The following is a 16,833-nucleotide window of genomic DNA, read 5'->3' on the forward strand; positions in this document are numbered from 1 at the left end:
AGAGTTTGTAAATAAAACAGGCTTCATTTTTCACTAAATAATGCACATTTTTCACCTATTACCCGCACCTGTTCATGTTCTATCAGAATATATGCAGTCAATCATGTCTTCCATGTCCTAAATACATGTTAAAATAGCATGCTATTATTAGACTTTATTTGAAATATTGATTTAGCCTATGTAATGGATTGTGCACCAGGTTATGTTAATTATTAATCATCTCATTTCTCTGCTAAAGGTAAAGATAGAATAAGATATAAGATGAGGTGAGCATGTGTTTCACTGCTGTATAATTTAAACCTGATTGATTGTGTTAAAATCAAAGAAGGCGTTTATTACAGTAATATTTTGAATAAGCTTTTACTATTTAGCAAACCAGGAAGCCAAATATTTCTGCAGCTTTCAGCGGTCTGGTCAATGATCCGGTCAATGATCAAGCATAGACAAAACTCCCTTTTAAGAGGAAGAAACCTCCAACAGAACCAGAGACAGGAGAGCTGGGTGTAAAAGGAGGAGAGAAGCGGAAGAGGGGAAAGAGAAGAGAGAGGAACCAGGAACAGTTGTATAATTGTTGTGTTGCTTGGCTCCGAGCAGTTGGCAGGCGACCAGCAGAGTCTTCGGGACGTTCAACCAAGAAATAGGTCAAAATAAAGCTGTGATTTGTCATTTTAACACTTTCCCTTTCATTGAGACTAAAGTTAGACAAGTAAGGTTGATTTATCAGCATGGGTGTTTATCGAAAATTATCAACCTTAAGCCACGTCTACACTAATGCTAATATTAAAGATACAAGAGATATTTCCCCCCTTTTTTTTTCTATTATCTCCGTCTACACAGCCTTCACTTTACAAAACATCTCCATCTAGAGAAGAACACACAATTGAGCACTAACCATAAATTAGGAGGCCAGGTCATTGGGTGTCGATAAAGTCTACATCGATGATCCTTCAAGTAGCAGAGAACACTGTGGTCCAAGCAAAATGGGGTGAGGTAAACGCCTGTGAATACGTGTAGCTGCTTACTTGTAGATAGTCCAACCATGCTTGCATGCTGACTACACAAAGCAACAGAGGGCCTTTGTGAAGTACGCTGTTTCCAAAGTGCTTGATTTTACTTAGTACGGATTCATAGAAACAGGTGTTTTTGAACATCTGCCCTTTGGAAGGCCATTAAAAGTCTAGTGACTTTAGACTACAATCTTAGAAACGCAGAGGAAAACGTTTGTTGAGCTTGTGTGGACATGGTCTGAGTTTCAGGAAATTGCTTTAAACAGAGATCTTATACAGTTGAGTTACTTAGCTGTAAAAAATGTATTTACGTATGTAAGTAACAATTTGTATCAATATTCACAAGTAAAAACAACAGTTTATATAATACTAGCAGACTTTAAAGCTTCCAGAAGAACACAACTGTTTCTATTAGCGATTCCCTATAAACACTCAAGAAGAACAGTTTCTCTCTCCAGATGTTCAGATGCTTGGGAGGCGTTTCAGTGTGTGATGTTGTAGCTCATAAGTATCATCCTGTAATTCATCTCTGATGAGAGCTCAATTTAAGTCGGTAATCAGATCACTCAACTTCTTAATTACGGTCTCACTGCATTAAACCCTCCCCACGTCCCACCGGCAGTGAAGTGGCGAGGCATTCTGTGGGCCCTCGGCCGCCGCCTACCACTCTGGGCTTGTGCTGCAGAGGTCCTATCAGCCGCCACTCTGTCAGTCTGTCAGCGCAGCTCGCCTCGTGCACGGTAGCACATGACAGATCTGGGAGATAAAACAGCCAACCCTCGCCGAGCTGCCGCACTAATGGTTTATAAATATCTTCTTCAAAGACCAGAGTCGGTGTCGGGGGCGGCGGGGTGGTCATGGGCCCTGTTGTGGTGTAACATTGCAGACCCATTTAAGCTCTCAGTTTGCCTTTCATTCCCTGCCACGAGGAGCCCAGAGCTGGCTGGAAGAGGGGTAAGGAAGGGCACAGGGGGACGTGTGATGGACAGCTGGGATAAAAAAGACCACTGGCATCCACTGCTCCGAGTCGGACGGACCAACTCACCAAAAACACAAGAAGACACCAGCCACTTTACAGACTCTTTCTCTGGGTCTAAATATTCTCTCAGCTCATGAATTAGTATGCACACACAAACAGATGCAAGGCTTTTGCATAATTCAGTAAAGTTGGTCTACAATGAGACTCTTTGTTTTCGTACGTAAACACCTATATCCCCTGTGTGTGTGGTATTTGCATGTGATCAAACCCACTGCTCCCTCCTTCCCTGGCTGACTATAGAAACCTGCTCCTCTGTTGCCTGTCAGGTGTTGTGCTCAGCTCCGAGGGGCATTGTGGTTAAGTGTGTAGGATGTCAGCGCTGTAAGAAGACATGAAAGGCATTCAGAATAAACACACCAGCATGCCCGTCGCCGCTGTGGCTATAAATGCATAATCATGCATGTAAATAAATCTTGTAAGGAGAGTCAGAGGACAAACAAACAGTCGGCGTGTGAATGGGTTCAAAAGGTCATTGAACTGCGGTGAGGGTTTGTAGGCTGGGGGTGAAAGACACGCCCACACAACATACACAATGAATAAACATGTCAGCTTTGGGTTTTTTTAATGACGTCAATGCATCTCTGCATTAATTGTGCTTCTGATGGTTTTACCTCTACCAAGGAGGTTATGTTTTCACCCATGTCCGGTGTTTTTTATTTATTTTTATTGTGAGTGAGATTACACACAATCTATCGAATGGATTAACACGAAACTTACCGTTGAATTTTGGTGTGTGGATATGGATCAGGGGGCAGATCCAGTTTTTTGTCCCACTCCATTTAATTTTGCATAATTGGGCACTTTTCAAAATTTTCACTGTTTTTCCTTTGAATAATTCACTGATCTTGATGTGGAAATCGGGCATATTTAGGAAGCTGAAATCTATGAGTGTGCGTTATTTGGTGCAGCTTTATTGAATTTAATGTAACTGTTGGGCTCTTTTTGGAGGCGTGTGCTCTACTGGGTGCACTGGGACCACATGACCAGATCTAGGAGAGAGGGGTCACTCTCAGTGAAGAACCCACAGACAAACAGAAGTTCCTCTCAGCTTTACAGAGATTTATTGCGAGTTTCATGTCCCTGTTTAGTTTTGCAGAGCGCAGCTGCAGTGTTTATGTTCACCAATGATGATCTGTGATGTCTGTGTTGGTAGCGGTTAGATTCTCTTTACGCTGTACCAAATAATACAAAGAAAAAATAAATGAAGTAGCTGGTGAACATTGTGGTTGAAGGTCAAACTTCAAGGTCACTGTGACCTCACAAACCCTTTTTTGCCTGGTGAACACATTATTTTTGAGAGATTAAGGGAATGATTTCACATTTGGCAAAACGGAAACTTGAACATGATATTCCAAGACTGCTGTTTGTGAAGGTCAAGTTTGTCACTGTGACCTCATATGGGTCTGAAGAAAAATGCATGATATAAATCTAGCTACAGACTGAAAATAAACTTTTAAGTTCATAAGTCAGTAGCTTTGAAATCCTTCAACTCGGTTGCACAGTAACTGACTTCTGAGTGGAATGGGTCATCTGCTGGGACCTTTGACCGAAAGATTATAATGCCAAAATAATGTCTATTTCTTTCTGTGCAACGTTGTATGTAGGTATATATTTATTTTGCCTGCATGACTTCACGTGTGCATGTTTGTGCACGTGAGGGTAGAATCAAGCGAGTTCTGCAGTGAGAACCAGAGGGAGGATGCAGGAGTTTGGAGCCATGTGTGCGAAGAGAATCAATTTAAACACAATCAAAAGTTAAGAGGGATTAAAGCTACTGTGATGAGATAGCACACTCAAAATGGTTTAAAATAGCTGCAGAGATTACACTAATGTAATCCAATTTAAAGGAGCCTTCCCCAAATATTTATTATTGAAGCACCATCTGTTTGAAGCCTGTAGGGTCAGTCCAATGTGCAGTTTTACTACGACAAGGCTATTTTGCTGTCCTAAATTCCTCCCTATCCGATCTGACACTTTTTTCCCGGCTCAGTTATCATCTGTGTTCTTATTTATCCTTGTTTGATGTCAACCCATCTGGAAAATCTGTTTGCATTTGAAGTGTCTCACTTGTTAAATGGCTTAATTGAAGTGAAAAACCAAAGGGCCTCTAGATCCATGAACAAGCCACATCAATGAAATTATATAATGAGGGGAACAAATCAGATTAAATTATTCATGATTAACTTGTTTGTTCTTGCATGGCTCCTTGTTTATGGGGTCATCCGATGACTTTGTTATCGCTGCTCTGACACAGATCCCCGCTTGGCAAAGACGGAACACGTTGTAGAGTTCCGTCTTTGCAGAAAAGCATTGTAAGCTGCTGTTTGTCACAGAAACACGTACCTGCCAGAATTCAAACACTAATCAAACTTCTCGTGTGGTTGCAAGGACGTGTTGTACATATGTTTACCTCCAAATTACAAGTGTAAATCTGATTTCTACCGCAATCCTGTGACGCATCGTTAATTGCTTGTAGATGGGAACTGTCTAGAAAAGTTTGCGTGATCCAGCAGAGGGCGCTCACTATCCACATGCCCTTTTGATCAGTGATCAGTAAAGCAAACCAATTAGTTTGTTTTTCTACAAAGACGGAGGACACTAGCAGACAAAAGTGTCCTGTGCTGACAATCATGACAGCCAAAATATCTGAGAAGCTGTGTGAAGAATGGTGGGGATCATTAGCATAATATACGCCCAGCTGCTAGCCGACCACGCCCCCAATTCCCTTTTTTTTAGTGCAGGTCGAAATTGTTTACAACCTGTCTCTGCCTTTTACGAACGTAGCATGTGAATTTGAAGAGACCAAGTGATGACATGTGACTAAAAATGTAATGTAGCACCAAATCTCAATAAACATAATTGCAAGGCTCAATGGTAAAAATATGAAATATGGTATCTGTGGTTTTAAATAAGGTGAAACTATATAGATGTTTTATAAATATGAAGGGGTTTCTTTATCTTAAAGTTTGTGGACAGAAATTGTTGGATTTTTACAACATATCCTTTAACCAATATTTAAAATCACTCATCGTCCCCTTTTTAAGACCCTAAACCTTTGTGGTTTTCACTTGGTGTAAATGGAGAGCCTCCACTGAAGCTTTAGCTCCAGAGAGTGAGTGAGAGAGGGAGAGAGAGAGAGAGAGACTCACATGACAGAAAGACATGGGAGGAAGCAGGGAGATTACTCAGGGAGATAGAGTGAGGCTGGTTAAGGAGGATCAGTTTTTCTTCACAAAGGCCTACATGGTTCCCTGAGGGCGTCGAGAGAGGGGGACTGACTTCTTATCCTTCACTTGATCACAACAACACGCGGCAGAATTGGGTCGAGATGCCTAGTTAGACATGCAAATTACATGTACTCCAGTAACAAGTGAGACACCTATGTGGTTATTTTTAAACCTAAACCTGCTCAGCCTGGTTTTCAGAGTCTCACTCTGGTGCTTTACTTTCCTCTCATTAATTCACATGTGGAGTTTAATGTTCTGAGATTTGAGACTTCTGCTGATATGATGATTTCCACTGGGGTTTTTAAGTCATAATCACATGATCTGCTTTTTTCACATGAATGTGTTGCCCTCTATGGGCGGCTTGAGATACTACAGCTCATGCACAATTGATCTCATAATTGCGCCCCTGGCGCACACGTGCATGGGCGACATGGTCGACTGCTCCCTGATTGTTTTGCGGGTCCAACATCCCTGACGTCTTAATTGCTCTTGCAGCTGAGTTTGTGCCAACATCTCAAAGCCAGGATGCCCTGCAGGAAAACAAAAAACATTGTTTATTCTAAAGAGAAGAATCCAATTAGAAGATATAAAGCGTGGCAGAGCATTAGCCTCTGGCAAAATATAATTAAGACGAGTTTAATGAGGCCACATGGTATCATATCTGCACCCTCTTAATTGGCAGCTTTTCCCATTTTTTTTCCCTCTTGTGAGGGATTTAAGTTGAATTCATACCCATATCCACATCTTGAACACTCCGTCTGTGTGTGTGTGTCTGCAGCCACACACACACACATCCCAGATGGAGACGGCCGCGGATTAGTGAAGATTTTCCTTCATTTAATAAACAATTGAATGACACAGTTCTGAGGATAAACCTGCTCAAAGAAGCATAAGAATAGTCTGGAGTGGGGAGACTACAGGGCATTATCCTGCTTCATCATGGGATAGCTGTGTATCATTCAGAATTACCGTCGGCCTCCACTACTGCATGGCCCCTAAAGCTGCCAATCACTCCCATGAGTGCAACATGCCCTCATCAACCTACAGAAAACCTGATCCTTTCTGATTGTTTGCTCTGCGCGACACAATGTATATTAATCAAGACGCAACACAGCACTTTATAGCATTATACGGGGCAAAGAGATCCCAGGCTTTCGTTGTCAATGCAGACAATCACGTCCCGAACATGAGTCTTTCTCCACATTGTTGCATTATTGTCGCAGCTCATCAGTTTATTGGCAACTGCAAAAACATTAGCAGGTGGAAATGAGATTGAAGCTTTAACAGAATTTGTGAAAAAATGAAAAAAATCTATAAAAAAGAGACTCTGGGCTGCCGGACATTGTGAATCAGAAACAGGCCGATACAGCGACGGCTGCTGCAGCTGTGAGGATGATGGTAAAGATGTTAATCTCAAGCATGTTCAGGAGGTGGCTTTGCTCGACACCACTGACTTGAGCAAATGATAGAAAGGAAGACATGTTTTACGATTAGATGCTGCCTGCATTTTGTATTCATGGCACACAATACAAATCAGAGTTGTGGGTGTATTGTGATTTGACTGTTTTTGTGGTAAACCTCCCGTCTGTTCACGTGGAGGAGGTGGGACGTGTGACCTCTACTGCAGCCGACCACCAGTTTGTGATCGTGACACTTTTGGGAAGCTGTCACGTTTTCCATCTTTGTATCTGTGGTTCAATTATGTCAACAGTGACGAGGGGGAAATCATCTTTCACGCGAGTAGAGTTTCTCTGCTCAAAGTAATTTTTTTACCCACAGTGGAATTGTGACATCCTCTTTTGGGTCTCTGTGTAGCACAGTTTTGTTGGATGAAAGATGAATCCGGCTGCGTTTTAAAGAAAACTCAAGTTTATCAATCAGTTTCTATCATTTTTGTAAAAATATAATCAATATTGCCTAGTTTATTTTCTTATATAATCATGACAGGATGTTTTCTGCCCTTTTTAGATGTTGGATTTTTATATTTATTAAAGAGCGCGTTACCAGATTTTCCTGACGTGTTGAGCGCATTACTTCAGACCCACGACACGTGAAATCCACAAACCGGCTCAGCCCAGATCGCATGACATGCATACGATTTAATGTAAAGCAAAACCATCCGCTAATCGGAATTTAGAGAATGTAAATGCTTTTGCCGTGATGATGATTATGATGATATGACGAAGGGGGCGTTGCCGGGAGAAGTGAGTTACATCATATCCATGTCCCGCTGAGCTCTTTTGCTCATGTGAGGTGAGAGGATTGAGCCCAGGATTGTTTGGGGATTAGTCAGCAGGACTTACCAGATTCAGAGATTCAGAAATTAAGGGGACAGGAGAGCGCTGCAGCAGCCGAGGTCACATCGTCCCGGGAGGAATAAGAAAGCAGCAAGTCACTGCGGCAGAAGCACGTGTCCAAACAAATTCATTCCTCTGTTTTTCCTCATGCTTTCTGTCTTTCTCTATCACACCTGCACATATATTTCCCCTCCTCTCGGCCGGTGCAACCCTCCGTCCCACCACCACCACCAATCTGCTAAATCTCTGCCTCTACATGCTTTCAGTCTGGAAAAGGAGGAAGGCATGCTGGGCTGAACAGATGCGGAGATCTCAGCTGGAGATCATAACTCTCTCTCTCTCTCTCTCTCTCTCTCTCTCTCTCTCTCTCTCCCCCCCCCTCTCTCTCTCTCTAAGGATGCACTCCCTCTGTATATGTTAGTACACGAGGGAAACTCTCCACAGTTTTGCTGCAGTCACGGGATTTAGTGGCAACAAATACTTTTTCTTTTTTTTTTTTTACTTGGCCTGAGTTTTATTGAGCCCATCTTCAAGCTGGAGACACAGATAGACACCGACTGCTGGGATCACTTGATCCAGCTGCAGCTGTCGGGTTCGGGTGACGGAGCACCCTGTGAGTCAGACCTCCTCCTCCTCTTTTAAAGATTCCCATCATCTTTTTCCCTTTCTTTCGCTTCCTTTCCTCTCCTCGATTCTTCCTTCACATCATTATGATCATTGTTTCATCTCCTTAACAATCTTCTTCTGTTCGTTTTCAAATGTATTTAAGCTTTGAGCAATGGCAGTAATTGAGGGGGGAGTTGCTTTGTATTTTCTTGACTGTATACTCATGTTATATGCTGACCATTAGTTTATGGAAGAACTTCTTTTCTCGTTCTATATTTTCATGATATAGATGCTAGTTTTTTATATTTGAATATCTTCCCTGGTAAATCTTTACAACAGGCATAATTTGATTTGAGAATGACTCTTAGACAATACACTTCTTGAATCATAAATAGACGATCACAATTTTTTCCTACCATCCCCTTTTCTTAATTTCTTAAGATTAGCTTTTTTCATTGATGCACTAAGACAAGTAGATGTGCTTTATGGACTTTGTGCTCATTTGCCTGGAGATTGATCTCCCTTTATTCTTCATGAGGACTAATGTAATGGAAAGGGAAATTGAAAAATGTTTTATCCTGTTTACAGTCATCAATAAATCATTTTAAGAGGCTACCATGCAGATGGAACTTAAGGAGATCTGAACTTTCCACTGAAACACATGCTTTTGATTTTTAATGTTGCATATATATATTTTCTTTTATAGGTTAACTTCTGCATTTAATTGAACAATTTCAACCTGACCAGAAACCTTTTCTCGTTCAAATGTCACATTTGGACATTTTCATTTAACTCACATGAGATTTTTCTTTTCAATGTTATTATCTTTACACTTATTTAAAGCACAGTCTCTGCTTATCAATAGATTTTCTTCAGCTCCCACATGATTCTGATGCATTTGTATTCGCCTTAACTGTGCCTTGATATATATTTTTATTTTAAAAGAGTAGAAGACAGCGCAAAATGTGATTGTTGTGTCTCAGCATTTTTTAGATCGAATGATCACTGTTGATTATGAAAATGTTAACAGATCGGTGAACTGATATCACATTTATAAACCTCAACGTTTCATAACATGTTCCTGTTTTTTACTTTTTATACCACTTCATTCTTAGCAGGTCCTCTCATACTGACCATCAGTACATCGGTTGGATCACTTCAAAAATATAAACATGATTAGATTTAGCAATATTTCATCGATCAATGAAAATAAAACTCTCATTCACAAAACAGATTGAGACAAAAAGTTAAAAACAAACTTTAAATAAACTGAGTTGAATCAGTTAATTATTTGAGTGTGTTTCTGTGATCTTCATCATTGTCACTGATCATCTATGATCAGTTTTTAAGTGTTAACCACGGAAAAGAAAAATGGCTCTTTTATAAATCAAGAAACTAATAAAAATGTAAATAAGTTAAAAAACTCTGTCACATAACGGAGGAGATTAACCATTTCCATACTGGTCTGTGTTTCAGGTGACACCCACAAGGTGGAGATCCCCAGAGTGGAGCTGGAGGTGGTGAAAGGCGAGATGGTGGTGCTACAAGCCTGGTACAGCCCCAACTCCGACATTTCCAGGAACTCTGTCATTTGGCAGTTCATGGGGAATAAGTCGAGGCAGGTGAGGAGGTCGGAACATGGATCTGCACTGATCTGCTGTGTAGTTAACCCCGATCTGACCTCTGGTGGAGCAGGGACAGGAGAGACTCTTTACAGGGATTCAAGTCAAGTACAGTTCACTCATGCTAATGTAGACATCGATAAACCCAAATATCAGAGCTGTGACCATGATTAGTGTTCTGATGATCATATTATTATTGAAGTTGTTTTAAGCAAACTACAAAAACACTCTCCAGCTTATCTAATACCATCATTTGCTGCTTTCTTTGAATTCAATAGTTTCAGTGGATGTGAAGACAAAAACACGAGCGATGTTCTAGATCAAATCAACAGATTAATCAATATGGCTGTTGGATATCGTGTAGAAAGCTCAAAATAAATTAATTTCAGTAAATCCTATAGAATAACCAGCTACACCTGGGTTATTAGATTCAACTTCAGAGAGGTCCAGATAGAGAACATTTCCTCAAGCGAAGGTCTGAAACATCATAATATCTTAAATAGTTTTGTGATTCATTGCAATAGTTATTGAAATATTAGATGAATAATCTTCATGTCAACTACAAAATAATTCAAAGCAGGTAGTTGTTGTGCTTCATACAAAAAAAACTTAAATTAAAGGGTAAGTTAAGTTTCACCTTTTCTTTTTTGTTTAAAACTTGGTTCTTCGCAGTTGACTTTCTCCTTTTGAACCATTTGAAGTAACTCTTCTCTGACTCACTTCCTACCGTCTTCCTCCTCCTCTCGTTCGCTCCCTGCTCTGTGTATTTCACTCTCCGACTCCAGTCAATCAGAATTCACAGATTTGATTGGCTGAGTTGTGAGATTGTGAGATTATTTACGAGTCATGCAATTGGTCTGCGAGTTCCCTGGCCTGCTAACGAAAAAAAAAGAACTGTTCCAAGATGCTCTCTCAAAGTAATTCTTAGTGATTTACAGGTTAAATGTCCAGGTACAATGGCTTCTAAGTCTGGATCCAGACCATGGTCCACCTATTAGTGACCATTGAGCTCACCCATTAACCACAACATGAAACCAGGTAATGTTGTTGCAGATCACTGTAGATTTATTCACACTTTGAAACATAAGGAATGTGATTGAAAACTTTATTTTCCTGCCTGAGTCAAAAATACACAGATGAGCCACGACGTTAAAAACCAGACAGCTGCTATAATGTTGTGTCTTTTTTTTGTATGCTCTTCCAGGGACTGTCTCTTCACTGCTTAATGTTATGCAAGAGGAGAGGAGTCATTATTTGTTTTCATGATTCTGTAACATTCTGAGAAACATATCTGATGATGTGCAAGGTGAAAAAAAGATGATCTGTGGAGATTAGGATTATGTCCAACACCACTGCTGAGTAGGAAGGAAGGAAAGATGGATGAGTGACATTAATGAACGGATGACACTAATGACATTTCATCTCTGATTCCCCCGGAACCTCCTATATGAAGCACGGACCTCCAGTGAGATATATCTGCCCATATTGTGTGTGTCTGTGAGTGTGTGTGTTTGTCAGTGCATGTGTGTGTGTGTGTGTGTGTACGTGTGTGTGTGTGTGTGTGTGTGAAGGGTCTTTGCATGATTATTATAATCTGAACAGTTTCAGTGTACGATGTCTGAGCTTAGCTCAAACAGAAAATCAGCCTAAAATTCAACATCCACCATCTGTACATGTCCGGATTATCTTTATGAAGCACATCGATTTCTGTTATAGGGTTAATCTGCACTTTAAATAAAATGTAAAGACTGTTTGAGGATATAGAGTTAAACGGAAATTGCCGTTGCGTAATCCTAATTAACACTAATGAATTAATTTGTGCAATAATACTTAATACTTTCTGCAATAAGACAGATTTAAAGGGTTTCCATGATTGGGTTTTCTCTGTGCAGGTGATAAACTTCAGCTCCGGTGAGGTCGGGCTCGGTCAGAGCGATTACACCACCAGGGTGGGCTTCAGCGCGGCCATGCCCTCAGCCAACCTCTCCATCTACATCAACAACACACAGGAGTCGGACTCGGGGCGTTACGTCTGCAGCGTCCTCATCCCTAGAAGTAATGGCATTTCAGGAGAGATACACCTCAATGTCAAAGGTACGGCGGCTCAGCGTCAGAGCAATTTCAGAGGTCAGGTTTAATCACAGCAGTCTGCGGCGCGGCTCACACTTTTCTCTGGATTTGGAAATCCAGCCAGAGCAAATGCCGAACATATTTTGGAGGATTTTGGATTGGACCCGTCTGTTAAACATCTTGTATTTGTGTGAGTAAGCACTGTACAAACAAAACTCATCTGTTGTTGAGGGATTCACAGGCCATTATGTCATCCTCCAGCAGCAGATGGGACAAAGGGGGAGGGGTGGGCGTCAAAACACTTTTTTTCATTTTTTTTTTACAATATGGCTTCTGCCATCTCCACGTCACTGGCACAGGATTAAAACTAATATGCAAATGATCAAGTTCAGTAAGGGGTCACTGATCCTTTATTCTTCTGTTAACTTAATAACACTGTCTGTCTCTCCGCCCAGTCCCCCCCTCTCCGCCGGTGTGCACCATGACAGGAAACCCAGTGGTGAAGGGCAACGTGACGCTGAGCTGTAAGTCCAGTCACGGAAAACCCATCCCTCAGTACAAGTGGACCAAGGCCGCGCCCCTGTCGGAGGTTTTCTTCTCGCCGATGCAGAGTGAGTACTGTGATTATGAGGAAGTAGCTCTCACGTGTAAGCTGCTCTCAGGCAGGCACTGAACTTCTTTCATTTTACGGAAACTTTTCCTGACAGCGCCACATTGGTAAATGTCTGGTAAATTGTGTGAGAATGTGACGATACAGCAAAAAAAGGTCCAACTTTAAAAAATAAAATGAATACAAATATCTCAGGATAAACAGATGTGTCGTGCACGTAGAAGACACCAACGAGGATTGGAAAAACCAGATTCGAGAAATTTGAGTTTTGCTGCTCTACTGCTCGACACCTCTCTTCTGAATCTCCTGCTACATTCCTCATATGTGAAACACGAACTTCAGAGTTGATGTCTGATGTCCAGGTTCTCCAAGGATGGTGAACTTTAATTCCAGTTGTCGAAAATCCAGATGAGAGTTGATCTCAGACACTTTAATCCAAACAAGGAGAGAACAGTGGTAAACAAGTACTGTCCATACAATTTAACTTTAAATTAATTTAATAAAATTTATAAAGATTACATTTTAATGTCGTTTTTGGTTTGATTTTCTTATAAAATATGCTTCAGATAAAATTATTAACAGTATTATTACAGAAACATGATTTCAGGGATGTTGGTACATTAAAAATAAATTATTATTATTATAATAACTCTTCTACCATTGTTAAAATAAAGACAGCTTTTTGTCAGTTAGCCTAGCTGTCCAGTAGAGAAATGATCTTCAACCCTGTCTAAAGGTCCCGCTCCTCCGTGTTGACCCTGACACCTACATGCACCTGGGGCAGAGGTCACACTCATAACCCATGTTCATGATGATAAGTCGCCTCTGAGCTTTACTTTGCTGATCGTTGTTCCGGACGCTCCTGAGAGGAAGAGCCTCCATCATGCCTTGTAACATCCAGCCTGAAATCCTCTTTACAGATTGAGACACACTGTCCACTCCAGCATAATTGAGAAGGAAGTGCGTTCCTGCGGGTCGTGCACGGGCCTCATTTGTCGCAGTACTTTGTTGATGTTTGTTTGGAGATAATGCTGCAGGGACAACACCATCTGTTTCTGCACAGCGGGACACGGGCTGATAGATTGAGTATTGACTTAACTGTTGTGATCTCTGGCCCGTCATCTCTTTATAGCAGAAAAGTCCCCAGACTGACAGTAGGAAAACTACTCCCTGCGATTGTGCATTGGGCCGGGGGCCGCACCTCTTAATTGCCATCAAACCCTGTGCTCCATCGTTTTATCTGCACTTGTGTACGCTCTCTCTCTCTCTCGCTCTCTCTCTCTCTGACACTCAAACTTCACTCTGCCACAGCTGCTTATCTTTCAGCGATCTCTCATATTCTGCTCAGCTGGTTTTTGTTTTTTTTCCCATCTCCCTGCTGATCCTCTCTCTGTGCTCCTCATTTCCTGTTGACCTCTGTTCCTAATCTAACTCGTCCCATGTCATTACTTAATCAACCCCTCCGAGAGGCATCATTTAGATTTGGGGACGGCAGCGTCTTTCCCCCTGTCCTGTCGGTGCATATCACTCCCTCCCTACCCTTCATTCACGCTCACTCTGTCTCACCCATCTTCTCCACACGCAAAGAATGGAGAACCTGCCCCCAGCCTATGCTGGTGCTTGGGTTCATGGGTAAGGATTTCATCTCATAACCGTTTCTACTCCTTTCCTCATACCTCCATCTATCCCACCCTCACCTGAAAACAGTGCAGTTGCCAGGATATCTGACACAAGCACATTAATGGAAAAGACAAATGCAAAATCCACTACACAAATGCAAAAGTGACTACACAACTGCAAGAGCCACAGCACAACTGCAAACGCTACAAAACAACTGCAAAATCCACAACTCTGCATGTTTCATTGTCGACATTTGTTGTCTCTCACTTCTGTTGTGGTTAAGTTCACATTGTGTGGCTTTTGCGATTGTGTTTTTTCCGTTAATGCGCTTGTGGCGTCTCGGTCACTGTAAACCTTTGACCTCCTGAGGGGTCAGGGTGTCTGGAGTCAACTCCCGGTCAGGCTTAAACTGTAAAAAACACCCCAGCTTATCAGGATGCTAATAGAGTTATGATTCAGGAATGATAACCATCTACTGTAAATAAATAAACTGCTTAGCACTGGTGTGAAACCAGGTGATAATCCCATTCAACCTCTGATATTCCCAGTCTTCTTGCACATTCATAGATTAATAAACTTTTGAGTAATAACAAGTAGTATTTTATCTTTACTGTTAGGATGTGGAATATAAAAACTTAATGGATAAATCTATGAGAAGGTTTTTTTATAGTTGCGATTATTCATATTTTGTGATAAAGGGTTGAAATTGCCTTGTCGATCTTTATTGTAATTGTGTGGTGTTAGTCTGGGCTGTCACTCCATTCATTCATCTTTCCACTGTGTGCTACATCCGGACGACAGCAAGCCTGGATGCTGAATGAGGCCTATTGTGAAGCAAAACATTATTTATTTATTTCCTATAAGGTTGAAATTATTATTATCAGTCAACATTTATATTTATTTAACTATAATTTGAATGTTAGAATTAAAAGTAATCTGAAGGCATATTTTTGGAGCAAGTAGAAAAGTGAGTGAATTGACAGCTGTGTCCTGTACGGTCCTGTTTCAGATGTTTCTTCACAATGTTGAGTAGAAGACAAGTGTGTTTGTTTTTATATTTCCGGGTTGTTTGTCAGTGTCTTGTGAACATCAATAACACCTTCAGGGAATTTATACAAATTTGGCAAAACTTTCCAGTTTGGCTGAAGTTGGAACTGATATGATTTTTGTGGTCGAAGGTCAAAGTTACTGTTACCCCCCCAAACGCTTATTTAGCCTTATGAACCAAACATCTCAGAAGCAACTCAACCTGGGCCTTTCACATATGGTGCACGGGTTCACCTAAAATCACAGATTACCTGATTAAATTTGGGTGGTCTAAGGTCAAAGGTCAAATGTCAAGGTGGCCTCAAGAACCATGTTTTTAGCTTCTTGAACATATCTCAAGTCTGCCTCTCTGGAACATTTTCATCAGTTGTTACTTGGGACACACAGATGAACTGATTCCATTTATGTAGTCAAAGGTCACAGCGACCTTGTATGAATCCAGAATAATGATTGTATTCAGGCTGAAACACTGCGTTGGTGGAGTTAAACAACCACAGGCTGATAGTTCCAGAGTCAAATTGATGAAATAAGTGATTAGTAAATGACAGTTATTGGTTATAAAGGTTATTATCTTGACACATGAATTTGGAAAGCTGTCATGTGATGTTTCAAACTGTCCCCCGAGCGTCCTATTCCCATTAATCAAGTGTCAGGGCTCTGATAGAAGCTGCTCGTTGACCTTGCAGTGACGACAGTGTAACATGAGTAATGCTCCTCAGATGGAGCTGTAACGTCACGTTCCCTCCAGCGCTGGGCTCTGATCAGTGAGCACGGGCTGGAACTCGCTCCGGGCTCCGAGTCAGCTGACGTTCTGCTAATCTGTCACAATTGGGTTTGATTCCTCACAGCTGGATTTCCAACTGGCAAGATTAATAATCCGATCGGCCTAGGTGCACGTCGGACTCATTTGCGTTTGCTTTCATATCTGAGACATGATTTTTAACAGCTGGACCAAAGGATAAACAATAAAACACCCAGGCTAAAATCTGTTTTTTTACACCAACTAATTATTGTGTGTTTGCTGTTGACTGACATCCATCATCAGCAGAGTTACATCAGACAGTTTGTGACGACACTCAGTGACTGTACCAATTAGATTTATGTTGTTGACTGGCTCTGTGTGCTGCAGCCAAAACACAAAGCTCAGTCCAGCCTTCACTCACCCAAACTCTGGGGTCAGGGTGGCGGCTCTGTGGATCCGCTGATGGTGATTGATTGTCTGGTCTCTTGCATTAATATGTTGCCTGCTGACGCAACCTGGACTTTTTGTCAGGGGATGATTTGGATGAGTCCCTGATTTGCATTTCTTTTTTCTGACACGTGCACAAGCAGGAATCACCCTTTTTTATGTGCGCTAGACTCTATAAGGGTGATTCCCCCAAACTACCCCCCCCCCCACACACACACACACACACACACACAGTCGTATTTCCTTGCATCCCCACCAAATCAAAAGACCACATCACATGAAGACATGCTGCAATGTGACGTGTAAGATTGGATTTGAGAGGATTTGTTGTGATAAGTCCCGAATAAAGCTTGTTTATTTTTCTACTGCCTATGTTCGCGACAACACGGCAGTTTGAAGCCAGATTTGCCAAGAACAGATTGCGTTGAATGGAACTATCTGGTTGCGAAAGCACTGAACACAGGAAAAAGTGCTGAGCAACATGTTGTGAGATTGCAGC

The 16,833-nt window shown here is 41.4% G+C and overlaps 1 protein-coding gene across 2 annotated transcripts in view; it reads left to right on the top strand.

Moving 5' to 3' along the window:
- Positions 1–16,833, top strand: part of esamb (endothelial cell adhesion molecule b) — a 39,807-nt gene that overhangs the window by 19,876 nt on the left and 3,098 nt on the right. The window contains exons 2-5 of one of the 2 annotated variants that reach the window (XM_062386450.1): positions 9,653–9,798; positions 11,691–11,892; positions 12,324–12,479; positions 14,066–14,110. In XM_062386450.1, coding sequence (XP_062242434.1) covers positions 9,653–9,798; positions 11,691–11,892; positions 12,324–12,479; positions 14,066–14,110 — 549 coding nt within the window. The remainder of the gene's footprint in view (positions 1–9,652; positions 9,799–11,690; positions 11,893–12,323; positions 12,480–14,065; positions 14,111–16,833) is intronic. The other variant, XM_062386452.1, reaches the window with a different exon arrangement.

The sequence above is a fragment of the Platichthys flesus genome, chromosome 4 (assembly GCF_949316205.1).
Source record: "Platichthys flesus chromosome 4, fPlaFle2.1, whole genome shotgun sequence".
Lineage (NCBI taxonomy): Eukaryota > Metazoa > Chordata > Actinopteri > Pleuronectiformes > Pleuronectidae > Platichthys > Platichthys flesus.